At 41.3% G+C, this 20,613-nt stretch overlaps 1 protein-coding gene across 8 annotated transcripts in view; it reads left to right on the top strand.

Moving 5' to 3' along the window:
* Positions 1-20,613, top strand: part of ALMS1 (ALMS1 centrosome and basal body associated protein) — a 132,541-nt gene that overhangs the window by 66,398 nt on the left and 45,530 nt on the right. For all 8 annotated transcript variants that reach the window (XM_073342985.2, XM_073342984.2, XM_073342983.2 and 5 more), the window contains 2 exons: positions 907-2,175; positions 3,855-3,985. In XM_073342985.2, the coding sequence (XP_073199086.2) occupies positions 907-2,175; positions 3,855-3,985 (1,400 nt within the window). The remainder of the gene's footprint in view (positions 1-906; positions 2,176-3,854; positions 3,986-20,613) is intronic.

Below are 20,613 nucleotides of genomic sequence, written 5' to 3'. Positions count from 1 at the left end.
CTCTGGTGCAATATGTGACTAGGGTACAGGTAGACAGTCATACCCAGTTATCTAAATACAACCAATCCAGAGGCCCAAAATTGGGGATATAGCCAGGAGTGAGTCCACCTCAAAACAAAAATTGTTCAGGACTAATAAATACATGATTCTGTGACCTAGTAGGTGGGGCAAATGAAAGCACATTCAACTAGATCTATGGCAACTTCCATAGCATGCCTTCACAGTGAATTGTTTGTTGAAATATACATTGCTGGTTAGAGAACTGCATAAGTCTTTATGCAACATTTCCTCCTTGATCTGGCATCCAGATCTCGTACCCAATTCAGGAGAGCAGTCTTGCAATCTCTTTTTAGCTAATACTTTTCAGACCAACTCCTTGAAGGTCACTACTGCTTGTCTTCCCAGGAGTCTCTGCATTGAGTTGATTTGCCTTTCTGAGCCAAGGTGGCTGGATGCAACTCTCTCCCATGCATATATCAATCAGGCACTCTGTTTTTATTTTACTTTATTATTTTTTAAAGTATCATGAGTGTTTCTCTACATATCCTTAGGATTTCAGATCTGATGAGTACTCTCATTTTATTGCTCTGCAAAGAATACACATCAAATTAGAATATCTCAGCACTTAGACATTTAGGTTCATAATGTTTCTAGTTATTTGAAAGTTTCCTTAGTGTACATAAATCCTAGAAGTTTGTACCAAATGATCAAAAGGCTTTATTTCAGAAAACCGTGATCATAAACAGTTTTAGTAGAAGCCATATTCTTGTATATTTTCTTATATAGGTTCTTATATATTTTCTAGAATAATCACTTTTTAGGAGGCCTTTGGAACAAGGCAGATATTCTACACTGAGGTGAATGTTTCCCATAACCCTTAATTAATCTTTTTTTCCCTCTCCCCAGGTTCTCTGTCTGCATTTGACGTTACTCAGATAAGCTTTAACTCTGGTGCTTCCACACTCGGCATGTCTATACCAATGGGTTCAGAAGCTGGCCCTGATACTCCATTACCCACTGAGCTCTCACTTCAGTTCTCAAGATCTTCCAAAGACAAACCACTGAGTCAATGCAGTATTGCCTACCATCAACTGGAGCTACCTGCCGCACACTCCACCAAAGGCGGCTCAGAATCTTCTGCTGTTTCAAAATCTGTTGAACTGAGCCAGATACTTCATACAGTTCCAGCTGGCTCTGACTTTGAAGAGGGTCACACTCTTGTTTCAAAACGTGTTCAAAAGCTGATAGATAAATTTGAGTCTAGGGATATTGGCCTCAGCCTAGAGAAGTTGTCCGCTAGTCCTTTGGCTGGAGATGCAGATGAAATGGATGTCGGTGGAGAACCACTGTCTTCAAATGTAGATGCCTCAGTTAATGATTTAAATAAGCATCAAGGAAATGATTCCTTCATTGAATCCAACACATTGAAAGAGATCCAGAAACTTTTAGCAGAGGCAGAAAATATAGCTTTGACTCAGTTTGATCCTGTCCTTTCTGTTGCCCCTTTCCAAGAAGTCGGCGACTTTTCATCAGTGCCAATTGAAAAGGATGGTTCTGAAGATTCCAGATTAGCAAAGGAGATCAGTCCAGCACTTCAGAGAATATTATCGTGGGATGAGTCCTTGACCAGAAGAAGCATGCAAGAAGATAGTTCACTAATGAAGACCCTGAATCCCCACAGGCGCAGTTTAAAATGGGAAAGCTCTCTTGCTATTGATTTACCCACCAAGGAAGAAATTGTGGAAGAGACGACTAAACCAACACAGCAGGGAGCTATGGAAGCTTGTGGCGTAGCAAAATCCATAGGGAGGTCAGAACCGGAGGGTTGCAGTAGTGCAGCAGTAGATAAAAACTTGCCTGCTCTCATGGCTCTTACAAAGAGTAGTACAAGTAGTAAATCAAGCATTGAAAGGGTTTTAGAACTGCGGAATCCTTCTGCCACGGAGCCCTTAGGCAGCATCACCAGTGACCTTGGGGATTTTCAGCATGCCTTGGCTAAAACTAAAACCAATGTGGCTGGCAGCGAAGAGGGAGATGGCATTCGAGAGAGCGATGATAGTAGCAGTGTAGATTCACTAGCTGCCCGTGTCAAAAGTCTTCTGAAAAATGAATCTCCTGTGCTACATGCAACACAAATACTAAAAAGTGCGGAGAAAGAGGAGAGAAAAGCTCGTGGTAAGAAGCAAATCACTATCTAAAATGACTGAGGGGTTTTACGCAAGACATGAGAACACTGAATCCTACTTTGATGAATATAATAGAGGCTGCTTTAAAAATTCTTTTGGGATGCAGCAGATTGGTTATGGGATATATGGAGCCTTCCATTTTGGTGTCACCATTTTGAATTAGGCATTGGTGATGGTGACCGAATCTTTACCCTCTGAGATTCAGGTATCCTTATCACAATTTGCACTAATTGGCACCCTTGTTGGCTGTCTGGTCAGAGAGGCGAAGGAATGAATGGCTATGAAGACTTACTTTTTCACACCTAGAAAGGCCATTCCAGATCAGGATTGAGTTATACTGGCACAGTGATGTGGGGAAGCTTGCATCAACTCTGCCCTGTGGGTACGTGAGACTTCTGTCCCAGAGTTTTTGATCTGCAGTCTTCTTACAGATTAATAGCTTTGTACTCTGTCCCAGCTTAGAATAAACTATAGTATTACATAGATTTAAAATTATATGCAAAACTCCATGGAATTAAAACACTGAATTTGCCAGGTAAAAATGCCATATTAGTAAACTATAGAGGAAGGTGGTCTTCCAAAAGCAGTTGAAAATAGTCATGCATTTGCTATTGAGGTTACTTTTCATGTAGTTTAAAGTTAGAGACTTCCCCTTCCCCTGCCCATTCCTGGAAATTGAGATAATTACCCTTGAATACGTAAGTGTCAAAATAATTCATAGATGGCACCAAATTGTTGATACTAGACCATTGGGCTGGATCAACTTAACTTGTGATTTGAACTCTTAACATGGTTGTTGATTCTGTATATCTTTAAAGGAAGCTATTTCATATGACTGTTTTCTGTTTGTGTAGATAGATATTCTTGCTGTCCTAGGTTAAGACATTTGGTAGGAAAATGTTACTTGACTCTGGATCGAGAGATGATTGTGTTATGAGGATTAGGCAGTGGGTACATGAGAAAGTGTATGGGGAAAAAGGTTGATATCCCTTAAAGGGATAGACAGGAGCCTGCAGCCTGGGGATAAATAACAAGACCCTGCCTTGGCCTAGGGGCTGAGTTATATAAACAGGAAGTAGAGCTGGGGTGAAAGAGGGGAGAAGAAGCCAGGAAGGCTGCACTGGGTGGTAATTGCTCCCTGAGGCGCCTGGAGCCAAACTTGGCCCAATTCTGAGACTTGGGTGTGTTCTGTGAGATTGGGAGCCCTGAACCTGGGCTTGATGAATTTATTGTTGTGGTGATTCCTGGACTGAGAACTGTTTGATGTAATGATACCTGCCCTGAAGCCTTATTAAAATGTGCTTAATGTATGTTGGCTTCTCCTTGCTCTGGGTTGTTAAAGTGGAAGCTATTGCTGCTCCACTTGGGAAAATTACAGGTGGGGCCCAGCTGCAGCAACACATTAGGTTGCAAGGGAGTGCTCAGACAGTACCTGCACCTTTACAGTGCATCATTCAGGTAGGTTCTCACTTACTGTCATTAGAAGGTGTCATAATAGTCCATTTAAATTTAGTCCTATTCCTAGTCATTCTATCTTGTATGGTATTTCTGATACTAATGTATGTTCCCACCCAATCCTGATAATTAGCGTATAGCACACTTCTCTCTCTAAAATTAAAATGGCATCATAAAGGGATTGGCTCTCTGTTTTATGTTTTCTGTTCACAGCATGGGTGAAGCTGAAGCTGACTAGCCAGCCTCAGGGTTCTGTGTCAGATCTGAATGAAGAGGACAGGCAGAGAATAGACGAGATCAAGACAGAGCTGCTTCTGAGTGCCAGGAAGTCTGTGTTAGCCAAGGTATAAAGGAGATGATAAAGCTAATTTAGGGGAAATTTTGGAAGGGGACAAATGCTACAGATTTTTTTATTTTGGTGTGGTGATTGTCTTATATCCACTGACTCAGTGTATTTTACAGTGATATCTGACCACCAATGATGATTTACCATATAAGTGTTGGTGACATTTAATGAAATGTAATTCTCCATGTAGCTTGAAATGTAGAGGAAATAGTGTGATAAATTTGATGATAACTTGCCACTGTCACTGCTGTATATTCTGTTCAGAACACTTCTGATTCATATATTTCCGTATACTGCATCCTGAGTGGAACTGATGAGTAAGCTTGACAGAGTATATTGTCTCCAATCTGCCCTTGAATTTCTATTTGTTTTCAGCGTTTGTCTGAACTAGTGTTAGCTATGCCATGAGGATCTTGGAACTATAAGTGGCTGCCTCTGTGTCTGAAATCTTGATGGATCATTTAACGGAAAGTTTGCAAGCAAAAAGGGCAGAACGGGTGAAAGTATGGAGATGTTTGTCTGAAAAGCTAACAAATGGGTTGGTGAGGTTTGCTTGTTGGCAGAATGGAGAAGGCCAGGTTGATATGGGAATTGACAATAAATGACAAGTAGGGAGGGGCAGAATTGGCGACAGCCTTTAAGGTGAGCACAAGAAACTTTAATTTGAATCTGTGCTGATGACTTGTCCCTCACCTGCTGTCTCCCCAAGAAAAGCTCACATCTTTTAGTAGTCCACAAAGGCGTAGCGACAGTTACCTTATTCTGCTTTCTGATAAATTTTCCTCGGCCTGAGATCTCCAGTAGAAAAGCGAGTTGTGGGGGGCAAAAAATCACACAGCTGATATAAAAATAATTGATTGTGTCCTGAACTAAAGAATATTATCTGTGTGTTCTATGGTTCATTAACTATTAACAGTGGGGATGATGCAGGGAACATTAACCTGGAAACGCTTGTTTTTTCTGGTAACTCTCGAAGTTTTTCTGATTTTAATATAAACCTTATATGGAGAACCTGACGAAATAAAATTCCAGACTTTCTCATAAATACAGAGGAAAGAGACCTCTGTGTCTCAAACTAAAGGTTAAGAGGGGAATCATGCAGATGTCCAAACTATGAGAGGGAGCAAATGGATGGAGGATAAAAGATCTGTTTACTACCATACATAAGTCCAAACCTAGAGGTATTAGGTTGATTTCTTCAAGGTGCTGATTCAGCAAAGTACTTAAGTAAGAAAGTGCTTTGCTCAAATGTGGCCTAAAACACTGGCATAGAATAACAGTGTAGTTTTTTTTTTTTTTTTAAATCACAATTCTCCCTGAAAATTATCTGGCATTTCAATTAACACCTAAGCCTACTGTAACTGACAGATCCGAAAGACCAGATATTTTCTGTATTTTTTACTTGATGCATTTGGCTGCACTCTGTACAATCAGTTTCTGTGCTTTCACTTATATTCAATCAGCTTGTTTCCCCTATCGTTTGTGTGGATCCTTCATACAGTAACAGATGAGAGAGAAATAGTTTGTTTAAAAAAAAAAAAGACAGTATGATTGTAAACTACAAAAATAATCATGGAGAGTCAGGCAGGTGTCAGGCCTGGAACTTTCAGCTTACTTTGTGAAATTTACTAGATTTCATATTAACAGTGTTCTCACTGGATATTTCCATACCTCCATAAGGTCATGAGTAACCTATTGTGGAAGAGAATGTGCAATGATTTTCCCTCTTATATTTTCTTCAGACTCTCATCTTGCCAGGATGTAACTCTGACTGGGCAAGGGGGCTCACAAGCAGTTTACAAGCAGTTTTTAAGTGTGAAAATGTTGGGGGAAAATAGCAGGTTTTGGGGTTAGTGTTTTTTTTTTTTTTTTGCTTTCTGCAATTCTAGAGCAGTGATGTTTCCTCACTGGCTTCAGCAATGCTGCAGTTTGTGTGTGTGGGGGTGTTTTTTTTTACACAGCTGTACATTTGATCTATACATCTAATAATGTCATATTCACTCCAATGACACTACTGGAAGTAGGCACCTCGTTCCCTGAACTCTGAACCTCTGCTACTTTGTCATAGGTACTGTTGCTCTTTTTTACACTGACAAATACATTCAGGTTGATTTTGAAACAGAGAAACCAGTCTAGAGAGAAGGTTGTGAAAGAGAAGTAGAAATGGGTTCTTTAAAAGATAATGGTTATAGGAAAAACTGACAGTTTGCAGGAAGGGTATATGGAACCTAGAAAGCATAAAATATCTAGAGATAGAAGAATGTGCCTGTTCTGAATTTCTTCTTCTAGATTTACTTTCATTATATGAATATTCCCATTGCAAAGCTCTGTAAGTGGATGTTTACAATTCGGCAATAAATATTCACTGTCTAAAACTCCTGTTGCTAAGCCAGATTGTGCTTTAAAAGTAAGGGCCTGAGTTGAGGATGGTACAGAGCTTCCCTGTCTTAGGGAGAGCTCAGAGAGTCATAAAGCAACCTGGAGCTCCCCAGCATGCAGGGAGAATGTACATTCTTGTACCATCCTTTAAGAGTATTATGTGCATCCAACTCTGACCAAGGCGGGGAGAGACTCAGGAAGGGAGACCATGGCTTTGCATCCTCCCAAACACTTTGCTGTGATGGTAATAGGAAACAGTCTCTGTGCTTAGGAAAAGGCAGGCACTGCAATTGTTGCTGGCTCCTGTGACGCTTCCTGGGGGTACGCAGGGTTTTGAGGCATCTTGTTACCACCTGCCTTTAGAGTGAGGAAGCCTTGCCCATGCCTTCTGGGGTCAGCTCCCCAACTCCATGGGCAACACAAGCACTTCACCCTAAGTCTCCAAAGGTCCCACTGCTTCTCTACAGGTTAGCACACTTAACAAACCACCGAGCCTTGCAAGCATCTCCCTTGAATGTCCAGCCCCTGTTGCACTGGACACTCTCAGTATTCACGCATCTGCTGCTTCCAAAGAAACACCAGGTACACCTCAGATCACTGCTCTGCTTAACGCACACCAGTTATATATGTTTACAGAGAAATGAAGTAGAAGCTTATGTAACAGATCAGAGATTCAAGTATTATCAAGAAGTAGTATTGGAAACAAATGGCTACATATGAAATAAAATCATAACATGCATTCTAGAACCTAGACTTAATTAACAAGCTACTTTCATGTCTAAAGTATTGCTCACCAGTGCTTTACAGCTAGGCTGGCTGTGACCCTTCTTCCATGAGATGCAATATGCTGTCACCTCCACAAGTGAGGGATCCTGTGTTTCTTTGCATTCCCTGACATACCAGCCTAATCCTTTGATTTCAGTCATAAACAGGACACCCATTCTCCCCCTCACCAACTGATATATATATATATTAATTTATTTTATTCCCTGTAGATTTTTCTCTTGTAGATTTCACAATCTTTTGACTGATATCTGGTTCAGTATGCAAATAGGCATCCTTTTTTGAGGCATACAGTACACAATACTCTCGTGTCTAAACAGAGATAGAAGCATCTGTTACCTCCTGTTGGAAAAGAACATGTAATGCCAGGTGGTGACGTGCCTCAGACAGGTTCTGTTCAGGCATCTGTTCAGGTAGAGGCTTGTCTCTCTGTGTGGTCATTGTGTGTTGCACAAGGTATGTCTGTTTGCATACGGAGTCATTAGCTAACCAAGACTGCAAAATCGGCAAGCAATGGTGAAATCTACAGGAAGGAACACACTGCAGGAGTCTGTCCAGCTTATGAATGAAGATCAGAGGCTGTTTTGATATATCTGAGGTTTTGAAGAGATACACAGTATTCTTTACCTACGTGAAAAGCTGGAAGCATGTTCTCTCATGTGAAAAAAGGATCATAGCCAGGCTGGGCTGAAAAATGTTGGAAGGACTTTAGAGTTAAGTTTGCTTGATACAACATAAAAGTATCTAGTTAAATAAGTCTAGGTTATAGAATGCATGTTATGATTTTATTTTATATGTAATCATTGGATATTAGGAAAAACTTTTTCACTAGGAGGGTGGTGAAGCACTGGAATGCGTTACCTAGGGAGGTGGTGGAACCTCCATCCTTAGAGGTTTTAAGGTCAGGCTTGACAAAGCCCTGGCTGGGATGGTTTATTTGGGGATTGGTCCTGCTTTGAGCAGGGGGTTGGACTAGATGACCTCCTGAGGTCCCTTCCAACCCTGATATCCCATGTTTGTAATACATTCTATGATTTGTTTTCAATATTTTTATATGCTATCATTTGAATCTCTTCTCTTTGTTGAATAAATTTTTCCTTGTTTTCACTATAAACATATCTAAGTGCTGTGTGTAAAATGGAGTGGTGATCTGATATGAAGCTGGTAAGCTGGAGTGTACTGCTTCTCTGGAAGCAGTGAATCTGTGAATACTGTGAGTGTCCAGTGGAGCAGGGTCTGGATACTCCAGGGAGATGTTCGGGGATTGGAGTGTGCCTATCGCTAACCTGCAGAGGGATATTGGAGCCTGTATATATTGGGAGTGGAGTATATGTGTTTCCCATGGTTGGTGGAGTCAGGGAGCTGATCTCCAGTAGGCACAAACAAGACTTCCTCACTCTGAGGGCAGGTGGTAGCAAGGTGCCTTACAATCCTGGGTACCCTGGGAAATGTCACAACAATGGATTCCACTTTCAACAGATTCTGGCAAATTTGGCCCCATCCTTCTCAGTGACCAAGGTAAGGGACTTTGGCTGCTCTTATGTTACATTTTGACTGCAAGATCTGCATCTTTGATCTTCTTCAGGACAATCCCAAGTGGTTTTTATGATCTGTCCAGAAGATGGCAATGTCATCTATGTAGGCTAAAGCAAAATCCTGGACCCAGCTAACATCTGGTTAATGAGCCTCTGAAATTTGGCTCTTGCATTAATTAACCCAAAGGGCAACACTTGGGACTTTTTGAGTTCAGAATTGATCATGGAGGCATTTTTATTTTCTGCCCTTCACTGTGTAAGGGAATATTCCAGTACTCTTTTGTTAAATCCATGGTGTTCAGGAACTTTGCCTTGTGTAGCACAGGGGTGGGCAAACTTTTTGGCCTGAGAGCCACATCTGGGAATAGAAATTGTATGGCCAGCCATGAATGCTCACAAAATTGGGGTTAGGATGCAAGAGGGGATGAGGACTCTGGTTGGGGATGTGGGCTCTGGGGTGGGGCTAGGGAGGAGGAGTTTGGGAGGGAGGAGGGTGCTCCAGGCTGAGACTGAGGGGTTTGGTGGGAGGGAGGGGGATCAGGGCTGAGGCATGGGGTTGGGGTGTGGGCTCTGGGGTGGGGCTGGTTATGAGGGTTTTGGGGTCCAGGAGGGTGCTCCGGGCTGGGATTGAGGGGTTCAGAGGGCAAGAGGGGGATTGGGCTGGGGCAAGGGGTTGGGGCATGGGGAGAGACTCAGGGGTGCAGGCTCTGGGTAGTGCTTACCTCAAGTGGCTCCCAGAAGCATCGGCATGTCACTTGTCCAGCTCCTATGTGGGGGAGCGGACAGGTGGCTCTGCACACTGCCCCATCCGCGGGCACCGCCCCCGCAGCTCCCATTGGCTGCGGTTCCCGGCCAATGGGAGCTGCGGGGGTGGCGCTTGGGTGGGGGCAGTGTGCAGAGTGGAGCCCCCTGGCTGCCCCTTCGCATAGGAGCCGGAGAGGGGCCATGCCGCTGCTTCCGGGAGCCGTGTGGAGCGGTCCCCGACCCTGCTCCCTGGCTGGAGCGCAGGAGCAGGGACATGCCTCTGCTTCCAGTAGCTGTGTGGAGCGGTCTCCAACCCCGCTCCCTGTCTGGAGCATTGGAGTGGGGCAAGCCCCAGACCCCGCTCCCTAGCAGGAGCTCGAGGACCAGATTAAAATGGCTGACAGGCCAGATTCGGCCCGCAGGCTGTAGTTTGCCCACCCCTGGCCTAGCATGTCATTGGTTCTGGGCATAGAATGTGCATTAGGAACAATGACAACATGAAGCTTTCTGTAACCAACAAAAATCTTAGACCCATTATTTTTGGGAACCATAACAACTGGAGATGCCCAGGGATTGTTTGACTCTGCAATTATTCCTGTTTCCAGTGTGCTTGTTATCTCCTTACGTACCTGCTCCTGCCTTTTACCAGTCATCCGCTATGCTCCACTGAGTTCAGGCTCTGTTCCTACAGTGTTAAATTTATGGACCATTTTGTGACTCAGGCCTGGCCTGCTGGAAACTACCTGCTGCACAGCCTTAATCTCTTGATTTTTCAGTCCAAGTTAACCCTTTATATAGATCAGTGCTCTCTAGTGCGGTGTCACTATGGCATTCAGTCACCAAATCAATAAGTGGAGCTGTCTTCAAGTCCTCCTCTACATTGCATATCACGTTTATAATGGCTTCATATTTGTGATACACATTTAACTGGTTTATATGCGCAGTTTGAGGTGCAACGCTGCTTTGGGGCCTTTGTATGTTGTAAGTAACATCTTTAACCCTTTATACCACCTCACGTCTGCAATTTGTCCTTTATTACAAGGAGTAACACCAGTAACAAATCCCCCACATGAAATGACTGAACACAGGTATTGCGATCATAGCATTCTTTCTGACCTGCCTGTCTTTTTGTGAGGTTTTGCTGCACTATCCCCTTCATGGATTTTAAATCTTCCCATAACCACTGCATATACTGAGCCACCAGTTTCCCTTCTGTTTCCGTGCTATCTTCCTAGGAGTCTCTAATTCGACCCAGGGCACCTCTGACATTTCTCCCCCACTGGAGGTCAAATGGGGCGAACACTGTGGATTCTTGGGGCACCTCCTCGTAAGCAAACAGGGTAGCATTGTAGCCCAGTCACTTGCCCTTTTGTTTACATACATTCTCAGCATAGATTTTAAGGTCCTGTTGAACCTCTCAGCTAAACAACTCTATTCTGGGCGATATGGGGCAGATGTCAGCTGTTTTACCCCTCCATAATTCACCAACTAGCTGGGACATGAAATTTAATGCCTGATCTGATAAGTTCTGTTTTGGGAAACCCACCCTGCTGAATATGAAGAACAGTGCTTCAGCAGCTGTTCATAGATTCTAAAGCCAGAAAGGACCATTATGAGCATCTAGTCTAACCTGTATAATGCAGGCAATAGACCTTCACCAAAATAATTCCTAGAGCATACCTTTTAGAAAAACATCCAATCCTGATTTAAAAATTGTCAGTGATGGAGAATCCACCATGACCCTTGGTGTAAATTGTTCCAGTGATTAATTATTCTCACTGTTTCAGCTTCCAAGTTAGACAGAGAAACTGCTTCTGGATACCAGGTGGCAAAATCAACAACCACTAATGTCAGGGTTCTCCCCCTCCCCCAAACTCTGGGGTACAGATGTGGGGACCTGCATGAAAGACTCCCTAAATTTATATTCTACCAGATTAGGTTAAAACTTCCCCAAGGCACAAATTCCTTGGGAGGTATTGTTGCCACCACCAAGTGACTTACACAAAAATTCAGGGAAGGGTCACTTGGAATCCCTATCCCCCCAAGCACCTTCACTCCCTTTCCTGGGGAGGCTTGAGAATAATATATCAGCCAGTTGCCTTAGCAATGTGAGCACAGACCAGACCCTTTGTCTTCAGGACACTGAAATCAATCAGGTTCTTAAAAGAATAACTTTATAATAAAGAAAAAAGTAAAAGAGTCACACCTGCAAAATCAGGATGGAAGGTAACTTTGCAGGGTAATAAAAAGATTTAAAACACAGAGGATTTCCCTCTGGGCTTAGCTTCACAGTTACAAAAACAGGAATAAAACTACTGTAGCATAGGAAAATTCACAAACTAAAACAAAAGATGATCTAATGCATTTCCGTGCCCTGCTTACAATTTCTGTGGATTTAGATGGATTATTCCAGGTATATTTTCAGGAGCTGTTGTACCTGCTTGGCTTCTCCCTCTGTACCAAAAGAGAACAACAAACAAATCCTTCCCCTCCAGGTTTGAAAGTATCTTCTTTCCTCATTGGTCCTGCTGGTCAGGTACCAACTAGGTTATTTGAACTGTTTAACCCTTACAGTTAAGGCAGTTTAGTACAGCTGCCATGGAGAGATTTTATGCTACTCTTCCCTCTATATTTAGGACAACTAATATCAATCTTTTTCCATTATGGGTTGGCCTGGGTCTGGGCCCTATGTTATCCATGACAACTCTGTGAAATGCTGCTTTGATCACAGGTAAAGGATGCAAAGGAGCCTTGCAGAGACCTACAGGCTTTTTCCACTTGTGACATAAGTCTTGTAGTATTCCCTCATCTCATTTTGAATATTGGGCCAATAGAAATTTTTCTTTTGTCTTTCATATGTCCTCTCCATTCCCAAGTGACCTGTGGACTGGGAGTCATGAGCTAACAGCCTTGATTTCACACGATGCTTTGAAGGTCTGATCAATTGTCCTGGGGAGCCCTACAAACTTCTGTTTTTTGCCTCCCTATAAATCCTCCTCTCTTCTATAAAGAACCTCACCCTGTTGTCTTTTTCTGAGGCATTGCTTAGGATGGCCTCCCTTATGCTGTCCATGGAGGTGCCTGCACTTTGTTCTGCAGCAAACTCCATTTGTTTTTTTCTTGCACAGAGAGCTGTTTTAGGCAAGGGGGGGAGTGACTCCTTCCTCCCTTCCCCTAGAGAGACATCGCTATTTTCTGCTAATAAAGGTGTTGAAGACTCCTCTCCCCTCTCAGCTGCCTATTCTTCCCCAGGCTTACCTTTGGAAATTTAGGGACATATTCCTCTTGCTACGGGTCACAATATTAACAGCTTTGGGCAGTGATAGTATGTCATTTCCCATCAATAAATCAGCTGCTAAAATTTTAAGAACCCCCATAGTCAAAGTACCTTGTAAGCCTTCCCACTCTAATTCAATGCAAGCTAAAGGCACCGTGGTTCTAAATTGCCCTAAGGCAAGGAGTTTTACCTCCTCCCCTGGGGGCATATCAGCCTCCTTAATCACATCCCTCCTGACTAGAGAGATCTGGCCACCAGTGTCTCCTTCTAGCATGCTTTACCATTTGCTTTGGCCTCTTTAATGAACTCGTTGTCTACCACTAGGAGGTCAGATCAGATAAAATTACTAGAATTTCCTCTGAGACCACTGAAGTCTCTGACTCTCGAGGGTAACTGGATTAACCTGCATGGACTGGGCATTGTCTTTGGATTCCCAGGCCTTGGGGCATTGTTTCTGCTTGTGTTCAAGGGACCTACATAAGAAGCACTTTCTTGGGCCAGCACCTTGGGCTGGGGTCCAATAATTAGGGCTACCAGGATGAGACCCATGGTGGGGTGATGTGTGTTTAGTGCCCTCATCTCCCTCCTTTTCCTCTTGAACAAACCAGGGACCCCCTTTTATGCCAGGCTTTTTCCCTTCCCTTTGGGACTTGTCCTCTGTGAATGGTCTTGTATGCAAAAGTCAGCTGCTCTGGCTGCCTCTTCCACAGTTGTTGGGGATTTTTCCAATACCGTTGCCGTCATCTCATCAGAGCAGATTTCAAATAACTGTTCGTGAGCAAACAGATCTACCAATTTGTGATTAGTTTCTTTCCCTTTATACATTTTCTCAAATAATCACCCATTTATGAAACACATTCCCTGTGACTTAATTTATCAAATTTTTGATGTTTGTAAACTTTAGGCGATATGCCTCTGGAGTAATTTGAAATCTTTTTAAACACAAGGCCTTTAAACAAATTGTACGGCATAGTTTCATTTACATCATTATATCATTAACCACTTTTAAGGCTTTACCAGTCAGTCTGGGAAGTAAGATGGTCATTCTGTGAGGTCATCAGGGATTTTGTGTGTCCTGTGTATCCTTTTGAAGGCGGTTCAATAGTATTCAATGCTATCTGTCTCCCTGTTGTTCGGGCACAGTCTTTCCCAGTTGTGTGATCCCTCAGGAGGAATACCTGTGGGCTGAGGGTTCAGTCCTTGTATTTCCAGCTTTTTAAACTTGTGCTGCCTTTCCATCTCCCTTTTTTGTGCAGCTGCCACCTGCCGTAGTTTATCTACTACCCACTGTTGCTTTACTCGGGCACTGTGCTTACGGTCTTCCAGTTGCAGTAGTCTCTGATGGGACTCCTCTGGTGCTGCTTTCTCTGCCTCCTGCTACTGCTTCTCTGCTAGTATCTCCCTTTCCTGGGCTCTCTCTCCTTTGCTTCCTGCTCTTTGCCATTTCCAGTTTTTGGAGCTCTGTTCTGGGCAGCTCTAACTTTGAGGCTGCCGCCCAACTGGGAACTATGCGAGGCTAATTTCCTGAGCCTGCACCCTGCTCAGGATCAGGCACTTTCAATGGATTAAACAGTTCTACCTGATGCTTATCATATTCCATGAGTAAAGTTCTCATCCCCTGTCCTGTTTTCCCTGTAGTTTCCAAGCCATGGTCTGCACAGAGTTTTTCCGTCTGCAAATTGGTATGTTTAGCATATGTCTCTGGCTTACTCATCCTGTCCTTCCCTTTGTTCTATTTTCCTTACCCAAATAAAACAAATGGAAAATAACAATCTATAATCTTTTTCTTTACCTGTTTCCAACCTTCTCAGTATTTATATAATCTGATATATAAGTGCCTGGAGTGTGACCTTTGGCTAAACAGCAAATGGGTTGTAGATCCTGTGACTCAGCCATTGTGATGCTTCCCAGAGGCACCCAGAATTGAGGCACCTCACTACCACCTGCCCTTAGCGTGATGAGGCCATGTCTGTGCCTGCTGGGGGTCAGCAAGCACCTCAGCCCCATCAGCCACAGGCAACACAAGCACTCCCCTCTAGATGTGCGCAAGCCCTGCTGTCTCTCTACAGGTTAGCAATAGGCACGTCCCAATCTCCGAACGTCTCCCTGGAGATTCCAGCATCTGTTCCACTGGATACTCACAGTATTCAGATCTGCTACTTCCAAAGAAACGGTACACCTCCAAGAAACCTGTATCTGAGGGTTAGCCGTGTTAGTCTGTATCCACAAAAGCAACGAGGAGCCCAGTGGCACCTTAAAGGCTAACAGATAAGCTTTTGTGGGTAAAAAACCCACCATGCATCTGAAGAAGTGGGTTTTTTACCCACGAAAGCTTATGCCCAAATAAATGTTAGTCTTTAAGGTGCCACTGGACTCCTCATTGTTTTTGTGGATACAGACTAACACGGCTAACCCTCTGATACGGTACACCTCAGCTCAACACTTCCACCACAGATCACCGCTACCCTTAAAACACCACACTTATATGTTTATAGAGAAACCAAGTATGTAGTTTATTTTACAAAGCACAGAGATTGAAGGATTAGTAAGTAGAAGTCATGGAAACAAATGATTATGAATAAAATAAAATCATAACATGCATTGTAGAACCTAGCCTTAATTAACTAGATATTCTCATGTCTAATAAAATATTGCTCACCAGTGCATTACAGCCAGGCTGACTGTGGTGACCCTTCTTTCAACACGTTGTCAGCTTGCCTCCGCAGTGAAGGGTCCTAAGTGTTTCTTTGCATCCTGATATATCAGGCTAATCCTTTGATCTTAGTTATAAACAGGACACTCCTTCTGGTTCCCATCACCCCCATAGATTTTTCTCTTGTAGATTTTGAAATCTTTTGACTGTTATCTGGCTCAGTATGCAAATAAGCATCCCTTGTGAGGCATGCAATACATAATACTCTTGTGGCCAGACAGAGAGAGATGCCTGTTACAAGGGACATGTTCCTTTCAGAGAGGAGGTATGTCCTGTCGTAGGGACCTGCCTTAACTCCTGAACTTTAAGATCGTACTTTTCAGTATACATACATAATTCCTTAAATATTATCCATGCGTACATTTCACAGTGATTATGATGACCAGTGGACTTTTGGCTCTCCCTAGATACCTCACATGCCACCCTTTGGTGAACTATTACACATATATCTGACCCAGGGGATCTCTCTGAAATCCTGTGCATCCTCTGTGTCCTCTGCCAGTTGGCACCAAGGCATCCCTGGGTCACACCACCCTTGTGCACCCACAATCTGGTTTATAGTGTGAGAGATTATTTTATAATTTAAAAAAATCAATATAGCAGTTTTAGATTTATATTAGAAGAGTTTCTGAAACAGTTTTCAAAATTTGTCACCATTAGAAATGTTTGAAAGACACTTATGAAAATGTGATTTAAGGTCCTGATTCTGTAAAGCACTTAAGCATGTACTTAAGTATCATTGTCTTCTGTGGGACTTAAGAATGTACTTAAGCCCTTTGCTAAATCTAAGCCTATATCTTCTCTGTTTTTCAAAATACACAGTCATTGAGATTTAGCTTTGAAAAGTGGCTGTTTCCTTTACATGACATTTTATATGGATTTTTATAGTGTATGTTTGTGTATCCTATAGGAATATGCATTTTGTTTAGGAACCAATCCTGCTGTCCTTACTTGGGCAAAAGCTCCCCTTGGGCATCTAAAACAATCAAATTCCAGGGCATTTAGAGATAAGGTGAAATTCTGGATTGTGGAGTAAATTCAAATTTTGCTTTTCTCTGAGGTTAGGTTTGGTATGGTATGTAAGTTTACTCACGGCTCAGATTTTTGGATACTTAGGCACAGTGGGGAAGAGTTTATGCATTTCTGCTTTTAACTATTTTCTTGCCTTTACTAGTTTAATTTGGGCAGTCCTGGTGATTAAATGTATTTTTAAAGGAATATCAGTAAAATAAAATTTAAAAAAAGTTTGTTACTAACAGCACTTCAAATTACTAAAATGGAAAATTTTAAAAATCTGATTTATATTTGGGATTGTTTGTTGTAGTACTGTGTTAATCACCATGGTATCTGAATGCCTATTTTTCACCATTTTTGCATTTTGCTTAATTTGGGCAATGAAACTATACTGCTAGTCAGTTTATTTCTGGTTCTCATGCTCTAGCATATATTTGGCTTCACAGTACTGCAAGATGTTATGTAAATTGGAGATAAAAAACCTTTGTTAATTTAAAATACTTCTATGAAAAGATTTAAAAAAAACATTTGTATTTATATTAGATTATACATTTTGTAAATGAAGAGAGCAAGATAAATTTTGGGCTGAATTAGTTCACACTATCTTTTATTTATTCATTGGGAAAGCATGCATGCACTCTAACATGTTCTTAGATTTTGTCTTTGATTAGTCAGTTAAAAATAACAACAAAAACGTACTGTGGTTAACTTGATTAATTTTTCTGATGATTTGCCATGTAGGAAAAACCTGTCCAGACATGCCGCCTTATAATTGTATTTTTATTAAGGACAGTAAGAGGAAATTTAAAATGGTTCATATGGGTTTTTGGTGCCTGGAGCTGTAGCAGAACCTTGGCATTCCTGTTGCAAGGGGGAAGTCGGGAGTCTAAGACCTCCTCTCTTCTAGAAAAGTGCACCAGTTTAACTAAACAGATTTTTTAAATTTCTCTGGTTAAACTGGTGTAAACCCTTTTAATATGACACACTTAAATCGATTTATTCCTTGCTTAAGTTGGTTTAGTCTTGGTAAATTACTGACTGAAGCTAAATTGATATAGGTAAAGGGTAAATGGATTTAAATACATCTGTTAGGGCTTTTTATCAGTTTAACTTGACTGACTTTTAAATCAATGTTAGTTAATTGCTTGTACTTTTCTAGCATAGATAATGCCTCAAAAGGTGTGGTTTGGAAGAATGAACCTAATGCTTGTCTTGAAGGTTTTCTTGATCAAATGATCAAAGTATTTAATTTCCAATGACATTTTGGACGTCAAACAGATTGTCCAGGATTATATATTTAACTCATGGTTTACACAAGACCATTTCCAGTTCTACTGTGGCTGGCTTTATTTGCTCATTCCTTTACTCTAGCTGTTGGAACAGTACGTGTTCAGACGTCCACATCGCCTTCTACTAATGAAATGTAAGATTACATTTTCCCCAGTTGTACAGATCAGAAGATAAATTAACAAACTACATAGATTTTTCTAGGCAAAAACAGGACTATCTAAACTTTGTCCAGGTCAATATAATTTATTTCACGTTCGCTCTTCACAGCATCAGTGGAAAGTCCGTCAATTTTGAATGAATCTAAATTAAAGGAATGCAAATACTGGTATCTTTAAAATAATACACTTTTGTCCCTGTCAATGAAATTCTCTATTTCTAAAGAAATTGGACAGGGATTGAGGTTTTATGGAGCAAATGTGGGCTCTAAAGAGATTGATGTTAAATTTGCTGATCAAAAATGTTTCTTGTCTATTTCCAGTATGTGGTGATCATGGCACTGCTTCTGATGCTAATTTGTAACTAAAGGTGATGGGATGAAGTGATGTAAGAGAGAGCGGTTTTCTAGCATGTTGTGTGGAGTGTGGTTGATGCATCTCAGTGCTGTCTGCAGTGGGGTTAAACCGTGTGGCCTCTCTTTAGTTAGCATACCCCTTTGACTTAGGGAATTTTAGACTGCTAGTTGAGAATTTTCTGCATGCATCTGGGAGTCTGGTGTTTGTTTACTTACCTGTCGACTTGTTTACAGTGTGATCTGCTCTGTAGAGGTGTATTTTATTTCTAGTTTTTCTTTTAAAGATGCCACCTGTTAGATCTATCAGGTAAGCTGCTGCAGAGAGAAGCTGTTTGTTTGGTGCTCCTTCCCTAATAAAGATATTCTTGGGAACCTAGGTTTTATTCTCTTCTGTTAAACAAAACAAATCAACAAACCTGCAAGAGACATATCTAAAAACAAAAAGCCTTGTTTTGCGTGGTGGTTATCCTTGGTAAGTCTGCACATACGTTCACTACTATATAGGGGTAAATATAACACCTTAAAATGTCCATTATTTATCATGAAAGCTTGAAAGAGAGCAGAGAGTCTGGTGTGTTCAAACCTTATATCGGCATACTTTTATGTGCATTATTTAGTACTACATTACAGTAAACAAATTTGGCACAGTAACCAGAGCTGGCTAAAGTATCTTTCAGGTCTGTGTCAGCATATTGTGTACTTGTTGGTATGCAACTGTCCGCAAATGACTGTGCAGAGACACCAAGCTTCAGTTTGTTGTTTAGAAATTAAAGAGCAGAATATAGAGGAAGATATAGTCTATACACAAAGGAGTTAACAATTGAAGGGCAAACTCCTGCCATTTAAATTAATGGAAATTTTGCCATTTACTTCAGTTGCCCATGTTAGCAAGATAGCACACTAATAGATGAAAGACAAGAGATCTGACAAACAGAACATCATGTGACCAGGAGAAAGAATCATCAGAAAGTAGGGCAGCACTTATTTTCTGATTAATTGATGGGCTATACCATGTTTTATTTAGTTTTTTTGTTATTTAGGTTTTGTTGTTGCCAAGGCAAGTCTGTTTTTATCTCTGTGTCCTAAATTATTGTGCAGTTGCACATTTCATACCAGAGGTGCCTGTATTTCAGTAGTCGATTAAGTAATTCCTGTGTATAGTTTCAATGTTAATTTTACATTTGTAAAGTGCTTTGGGATTAAAGGTGTTCTATAAGTGTAGGATCATTATCACAATTAACATCAACTTTTATACGTGATTGAAAACATTAAAAATGCTGACTGAGTTTTTTACCTGGTGGCTTTACTGGTAAGTAACTGGTCTGGTTTTAGAAATCTAAAGATTTCTCCCCTACCCCTCCACTCTTACTTCCAGTACAGTTGCAAGCAGTCTTACCAGTTTTTGTAAAACAAAAGAATGTTCTTATGGAATACATGTATATTTTAATAGGAAAAAAGATGACATATGTCTGGAGAGTGAAAAGTTATTGCTAACTAATAGTGGCTTCTTAAACTCTGGATATTTTTTGAATTCTGTTTTAATTTTCTTGTCAGTTTGACATTGGCTTGCAGAAAGAGCACTGTTGCAGATCTAATGCTTAGACTGCTGTTGGAAAGATTTGTTTCTTAGTCAAAAAAAAGGAACTATTAAATGTGAGAATTAAAATCACCAAACTTTAATTGAAGACTTTTCTCATGTATCAGTTTCAAGAATAGCTTTTTGCTTTGCTTTTATCAGTAATTGAAGCTTTCTTTGATTTGTGTGTGAAGCATACGTGCACTTGGCTTCTTAAACTCTGTTGGAGTGGAACAAGGGAGAATTTTTATGTGCCCCGTTTTATTTCTTACAGTGACAGCTATGGAATGCAAGATGTCTGACAGCAGTAGTGTCCCATAGTAATCAGTCAGGTCCTCTCCTAAGTAGCTAATGGCCTAACCATATCAATATTTGTCATTTCTTAATGTCTAGAGGCCCCAGTTGGGGATCTGAGTCCTGCTGTGCTAGACACAGTACAAATGAGAAGTAAGAAGACAGTCTCTGTTCCAAACACTTTATAATATAGGCTTATAACAAGATGGGACAGGATGGATGAAACAAACAGCTGGTGGGGTAGCGAAGTGGGAGAGCAAGATCCCAGTGAATGAAGTGAGCAAGTTTTGTTCAATAAGAAGTACTTACAGCTTGCCTCCTCCCTATCTCAAGAAAATCTATATATTGTCTATTTTATTACAATAAAACCAAACCCTGAAGAATACTGTTAGAAAGGTAAATTACAGTGATCGTGTTGTATATTGTGGCATTGAAACTGGCTGCTTTTCTGGCATACCTGAAGGCCAGTCTTGTTATGTTTACAGTCATGTTAGCAGTTGTGTTCCAAAA

The sequence above is a fragment of the Lepidochelys kempii genome, chromosome 4 (genome assembly GCF_965140285.1).
Source record: "Lepidochelys kempii isolate rLepKem1 chromosome 4, rLepKem1.hap1, whole genome shotgun sequence".
Taxonomy (NCBI): Eukaryota; Metazoa; Chordata; order Testudines; family Cheloniidae; genus Lepidochelys; species Lepidochelys kempii.
This window is presented reverse-complemented; position numbering and strand designations above follow the sequence as displayed.